Below are 7060 nucleotides of genomic sequence, written 5' to 3' on the forward strand. Positions count from 1 at the left end.
GTTGAAGCCACTTCATCAACAAAGATATTGTTGTGATGGTTCACAGCAGCATCAAGCACCATCACCCTCTAAAATATATATTTTGGTTAGTCATTTTTACAGTATAGTTCAAATATGATATTGAGGTAGCATGTGCATCCTCTGATGGGTAGTGCGTACGGCCCAGTACATCACTGGCGCCAAGCTTCCTGCCATCCAGGACCTGTATACCAGGCGGTGTCAGAGGAAGGCCCTAAGAATTGTCAAAGACTCCAGCTACCCCAGTCATAGACTGTTCTCTCTGCTACCGCATGGCAAAAACCACAGTGTCAGTCAGTCCCTCTGGTGAAATAGTGGAGGGCAGTTCAGTGACTCTGACCTGCAGCAGTGATGCCAACCCACCTGTCCAGAGTTACACCTGGTGGTGCAAGAAGAATGGAGGTGACTATCAGAGTATGACAGGACCACAGCTTGTCTTCAATCAAATCTAGTCATCTGACACTGGAGAGTACTACTGTGTGTCCCAGAATGAGATGGGGACAGACAGGTCTAGGACCATCAACATGGATGTGAAGTGTGAGTAAAGTACAGCTTTGTGTTTGAATGAGAAGGTAGCAAAACAATTATAACTAAATGAAGTAGTCCTGAAGTACAACATCTCCAAATGTGTATTTATTAATTTTATTAACGTTTTGTGTAAGTTAGAGTTTTAGATAGTTCTCTGACTTAACAGATCATTTATTTTTGACATGACATATCATTTGTAAATATACTACTGTCCTATCCGTCGGACAAATTCTCCTTTACTAGATAACCCAAAGAACACCTCAGTGTCAGTCAGTCCCTCTGGTGAAATAGTGGAGGGCAGTTCAGTGACTCTGACCTGCAGCAGTGATGCCAACCCACCTGTGGACAAATACACCTGGTACAAGAAGAACGTAACCTCACCAAAAGCATCAGGACAGAGTTACAGCATCACTAACATCAGCTCTGAGGACAGAGGAGAATATTACTGTGAGGCCCAGAATAAATATGGACGTCTCAACTCTTCTTCTGTGTTTGTGGACGTTCAGTGTAAGTTCACCTCATCTTTTAATCAGAGGATCACATTTAAATGTATATTTCAATAACAAGTAAAACACTATTTAATACACTGTTGTTACATATTGTCCACCAGATGGCCCAAAGAACACTTCAGTGTCAGTCAGTCCCTCTGGTGAAATAGTGGAGGGCAGTTCAGTGACTCTGACCTGCAGCAGTGATGCCAACCCACCTGTGGACAAATACATCTGGTACTTTCAAAACGAGACTTTTCTAAATGGATGTGGACAGATCTACAACATAAGTAACTTCAAGTCTAAGGACAGTGGACATTACCACTGTGAGGCCTGGAATGGAAGGGGATCTAGGAACTCTACAGCTCTGATGATCATTATACCAGGTGAAGTTTCATCTTATATATTTCAATACAAAATTACATTTCAAGCTATTATTAATAGTTATACATTGGCCTATTGTACTTTGTTTTATAATTATATATCGTTGAGATTAGATCAGTTAACAAATATTGTATTATTGTCCTGGACTATGTTTATGTTCAGTTTATTATATGCCAGGGCTCATATCATCCATATTTTAATTTAGGTAAACAAACAGTTCTGACTGCAGCTGTAGGAATCATAGTGGTTGTTCTGGTTCTCATCCTCTGTCTCTCTGGCTTCATGTGGTTCAGGTGAGTGATTATTTTAAAGATTATTTCACTCTAACACTTTTTGTTAACTTAATTTGTTTCAAGAATACATTAATTCATTTATATAACAGGAAGAAGGCCTCTAATTCCCCCTCTGACACAAGAGACACAGCAGACGATGGACAGGTGAGTCTGTTGGAATCAGAAGATGACTGTGATGACTGTGTATGCGTAGTGGGACACTCCACTCCTCATGTTGTCTGTCCTCTCTCTCCATCAGGGAGACACTAGTCCAGTGTATGACAACATCTCAGGCATGGCCTTCACCCCTACTGCAGCACAGACAGCTGACACAGACAACCAGGATGATGTTCACTACTCCAGCGTCCACTTCTCTCACTCCAAAAACCAGGAAGTGCCTCTGTACTCCACCGTCCAGCTGCCTCAACCACAGATACAAGACGAAGATGTCCAATACGCTGCTGTGAAATTCAACCTCCCCGGTGCTGCCACCCAGTGAGCATATTATGCCATTATAAAAACAGGGTCAATACTATAACATTGTGAACACACAGTATTAAAGGAGACGTTGGATTGTTTACAACCAAATCTGGGTGTCCAGTATGCTGCTGCTGGAAGGTTGGGGGTGGAGGGGGAGGCATTATCACCTTGGCTACTGTAGGTTATTTCACCTCAGTCTATCTACAATCACATAGCCTATTAGTTATAATGTTGTAATGTTATACACCTGAAAGGGAGGAAATATGGGAAATGATTCACACTGACACACTAATCACAGAAGACACAAAAACCTGTGACAATTTTAGAACTGTGTTGTTTGCATGTTGATAGTATTATAATGTAGAACTATAGGGAAGATAGGTCCTGTGGTAATGTTTTTTTCTGTTCCTAAATTGTTTGATTAGATTAGTACAGACTTTCTCAGGGGACCCCATACGTGTCCCCGACCCCAAGTTTGGGAACTACTGTAAAAACCTCTCCCTCTGCTTCATTCCTCTCTGTCTCCTCTACTTCTGCCTGCATTGCAGCCTGCCTCAGCCTCTCCACTGATCGCCACATCACTGTCTGTCTCAGTAGCCTGTTCTCTGTAAAGGACTTAGCAGCGGATTTGTTTCTCCTGCTGAGGTCTGCTCTGATTAACGTTAGCCAGCTAGAAGGATGAAGTAAGACGCTAAGTAACACTAACTAGACCCCTTCAATGTTACTGCAATAGAAGTGTCTGCCGGAGCTATCCTCCAACCTGACTGACTGACATACAGTATGTATCTATAAGAGACTATTTACCAGCTGTGATCTCATTCTCTGAGAGTGATGTTTTGATTGGTTGATGTCTTTAGACACGGTGGGATGGTTTTAAAAATGGCCTTTTGTCCGGCATCTGGCAAACACACTGTTAGCAGAGCAACCTGCAGCCTGGTGGAGTGCGTTTCACGTCGCCCTCGGCCTGTGCCGCGAGAAGGGGAATTATTATCCTTCTGAGAAAATGGTGAATGTGCTGCTGAAAATCAGGGAGGCAAATCCAGGGGACGCAGGAGAACATAACAATCAAACCATTGTTCATAATTACACTCGTTGACAAAGAGGCGCGATTAGTCAGATCAAGAATAGAAGAGTTCTGAGCTTTGACCATCACTGGGAGCAATATTTAGACGTTGATCCGTAATTCATTTTCTTTATTATGTACATTATTTGTATTAGAATGTGATTATATTTAAATGAGAAAATAATTACTTGGTCCGAACCTCAGTGTTCTCATATGTAGTTATGGCCATATGCTCATTGGAGGAGTAGACAATGATGATGCCATCAATAATGCATATTCTGCATTAAGGTAATTCATGCCTCAACACCAGAAACAGGATGAGGATCTGCAATAAGCTCACTGCTGTCACCCGGGTGACCATATTCTGCATTAAGGTCATTCATATGCTGCTGCTTATTGTAGGAGATGTCATCAATAAGCAAAACAGTTGACCCCTAGTGGCCACATTTGATGTTATATCCTTAAACAATGAACCCAACAATGGACATCTCAAGACAATTACTATGACAATAGTGAGGGAGTGATGTCATGATGATTTTTTAGAATGTGTTCTCTCTTTGCGTTCCAAATGGCACACTGTTCCCTATTTAGTGCGCTCCTTTTGACCTGTGTTGTGATGCGGATTTTGTTTAATTTCTGTTTCTCTCTCTTTAGACCCGTGGCGGCACAAACAGCTGAGAAGGACCCCTCTGAGATCTACAGTAGAATCAACAAACCCAGAACCAAGAAGTCCTGAACACAACAAACCCAGATCCAAGAAGACCTGAACTCAACAAACCAAGAACCAAGAAGACCTGAACACAACAAACCCAGAACCAAGAAGACCTGAACACAACAAACCAAGAACCAAGAAGACCTGAACACAACAAACCCAGAACCAAGAAGACCTGAACTCAACATACCCAGAACCAAGAAGACCTGAACTCAACAAACCAAGAAGACATGAACACACCAAACCCAGAACCAAGAAGACCTGAACTCAACATACCCAGAACCAAGAAGACCTGAACTCAACAAACCAAGAAGACCTGACCTCAACAAACCCAGAACAAAGAAGACCTGAACTCAACATACCCAGAACCAAGAAGACCTGAACTCAACAAACCAAGAAGACCTGACCTCAACAAACCCAGAACAAAGAAGACCTGAACACAACAAACCCAGAACCAAGAAGACCTGAACACAACAAACCCAGAACCAAGAAGACCTGAACTCAACAAACCAAGAAGACATGAACACAACAAACCCAGAACCAAGAAGACCTGAACACAGCAAACCCAGAACCAAGAAGACCTGAACTCAACAAACCCAGAACCAAGAAGACCTGAACTCAACAAACCAAGAAGACCTGACCTCAACAAACCCAGAACCAAGAACGCCTGAACATAACAAACCCAGAAGACCTGAACTCAACAAACCAAGAAGACCTGAACACAACAAACCCAGAACCAAGAAGACCTGAACACCACAACTTCAGAACCAAGAAAACCTGAACACAACAAACCCAGATCCAAGAAGACCTGAACTCAACAAACCAAGAACCAAGAAGACCTGAACACAACAAACCCAGAACCAAGAAGACCTGAACACAACAAACCCAGAACCAAGAAGACCTGAACACAACAAACCCAGAACCAAGAAGACCTGAACACAACAAACCCAGAACCAAGAAGACCTGAACTCAACAAACCAAGAAGACCTGACCTCAACAAACCCAGAACCAAGAATGCCTGAAAACAAAAAGTTTAACAAAAACCTTGTACTCTATATATACGAAAGTGGACACCCCTTCAAATGAGTGGATTTGGCTATTTCAGCCACACCCGTTGCTGACATATGTATAAAATCGAGCGCACAGTCATTCAATCTCCATAAACAAACATCGGTCCTTAGCCCTGGATACAGCCCTTAGCCGTGGTATATTGCTATTATAAACTGGTTACCAACATAAATAGAAAAGTAAACACGTACACTAACTGGTTTACAATAATATATACCATCTAGCAGACACTTTTATCCAAAGTCATTCACTCATTCATTACAGTCATGGGAGCATAAATCTTTCATATGGGTAGTCCCAACAGGAATGGAACCTCCGAGCCACACTCTACCAACCGAGTCACACAGAACTACTCTATTCACACTCAGAGTACGAGTGCTGATCTAGGGTCAGTTTTGACTTTTAGACTACGATTAATAAGAAAGGGGCATTGTAAATATTTAGAAAAGTATATATGTATTTTAAAAAATATTTTTTTAAGTAACAGTAAACTCAGAATCTAACGACAAGAACTTTTGACAAAAAATGTAGATATCTGAATTAGGCAGCCTCGATGTCCAGTTATAGTTTATATAACTATATTTTGTTATATGTTATCTGTCAGAAAGAATCATCAAACATATGAGACTATTGCGTTTCAGGTAAGACCAAAATGCAGACTGTGTTGACGTAACAATGTTTACTACAGCAACAGGGGCAGGCAAACGTCAGGTCAAGACAGGCAGAGGTCGATAATCCAGAGTAGTGGGGCAAGGGTACAGGACGGCAGGCAGGTTCAGGTCAGGCAGGCTCAGGGTCAGGTCAGGTAAGGGTCAAAACCAGAAAGGCGAGAAAAAGAGACTGGGAAAAAGCAGGAGCCGAGACAAAACGCTTTTTGACTTAACAAACAAGACGAACTGGCAACAGACAAACAGAGAACACAGGTATAAATACACAGGGGATAATGGGGAAGAAGAGTGACACCTGGAGGAGGGTGGAGACAAGCACAAGGACAGGTGAAACAAATCAGGGAGTGACAGAGACTATATATGAAGTCTAACAACAATAGTTATTCTGTTCTATTATATTGTAATAGTTTATATGGTATTGTTAGATGATACAAAAAATGCTAATTGATATGACAAAGTTACGGCACAAATGTTCCTCAATGTCCAGGAAAAAGTTATGCTTGATGCAACATTCCTTATTGCTTTAAAAAGAATAATGTGTGAAGTGTGATATTTTATGAAATAAACATATAAGATTCATCTTAATTGTCACTGTTTTTACCTTGTTACAACAGTGTATTTAGTGGAAATAAAATTAAAAGCTTTCAACATCTCACCTCTTGTACTGTGCAGTACATACAGTAACTACAAATGAGACATTTACATTGGTTTCTAGAGCAATAATGGTTTATTCACCTTCATCATCATCATCATCCGTACAAAATATACACAGACACTTTCAGAAGGGCCAATGTCCAGCACCTAGACACACAACCAGTTACATGAAATATTATTAACCTCTCTGAACCACCCATCCCGGATCCGGTATAATTGTCATCAGCAACGCTGAATAGCATAGCGCAACAGTCAAATAATATTACTAGAAAATATTCATATGCATGAAATCACAAGTGCAATATTGCAAAACACAGCTTAGCCTTTTGTTAATCCACCAGTCGCCTCAGATTTTGAAATGATGCTTTACAGCGAAAGCAATACAAGCGTTTGTGTAAGTTTATCGATCGCTCGACAAAACAATAAGTACACTTAGCATCAGGTAACTCGGTCACGAAAATCAGAAAAGCAATCAAATTAATAGTTTATTCTTGATCTTCGGATGTTTTCACTCACGAGACTCCCAGTTAGACAAATGTTCCTTTTGTTCCATAAAGATATTTTTTATATCTAAATACCTCCGTTAGTTTGGTGCGTTATGCCCAGGAATCCACCGGAAAGAGCGGTCACGACAACGCAGACAAAAATGCCAAATTTTATCCATAATGTCCACAGAAACATGTCAAACGTTTTTTATAATCAATCCTCAGGGTGTTTTTCAAATA

At 41.0% G+C, this 7060-nt stretch overlaps 1 protein-coding gene across 3 annotated transcripts; it reads left to right on the plus strand.

The window, feature by feature from the left end:
* Positions 1-306: 306 nt before the first annotated feature.
* On the plus strand, positions 307-6136 carry LOC116365471 (B-cell receptor CD22-like). Of its 3 annotated transcripts, XM_031818093.1 has the most exons (8): positions 307-555; positions 790-1053; positions 1157-1420; positions 1624-1711; positions 1801-1855; positions 1950-2185; positions 3888-3984; positions 4742-6136. In XM_031818093.1, exons 1-7 carry the CDS (start codon positions 513-515, stop codon positions 3967-3969), a joined length of 1032 nt encoding a protein of 343 aa, XP_031673953.1. In that variant the 5' UTR covers positions 307-512; the 3' UTR covers positions 3970-3984; positions 4742-6136. The 3 variants fall into 3 exon arrangements, with proteins under 3 accessions (XP_031673953.1, XP_031673952.1, XP_031673954.1); XM_031818092.1 differs by lacking the exon at positions 4742-6136 and having other exon boundaries at positions 3888-4059; XM_031818094.1 differs by lacking the exons at positions 790-1053; positions 4742-6136 and having other exon boundaries at positions 3888-4059.
* Positions 6137-7060: the final 924 nt, after the last annotated feature.

This window comes from Oncorhynchus kisutch, unplaced genomic scaffold, assembly GCF_002021735.2.
Source record: "Oncorhynchus kisutch isolate 150728-3 unplaced genomic scaffold, Okis_V2 scaffold1251, whole genome shotgun sequence".
Lineage (NCBI taxonomy): Eukaryota > Metazoa > Chordata > Actinopteri > Salmoniformes > Salmonidae > Oncorhynchus > Oncorhynchus kisutch.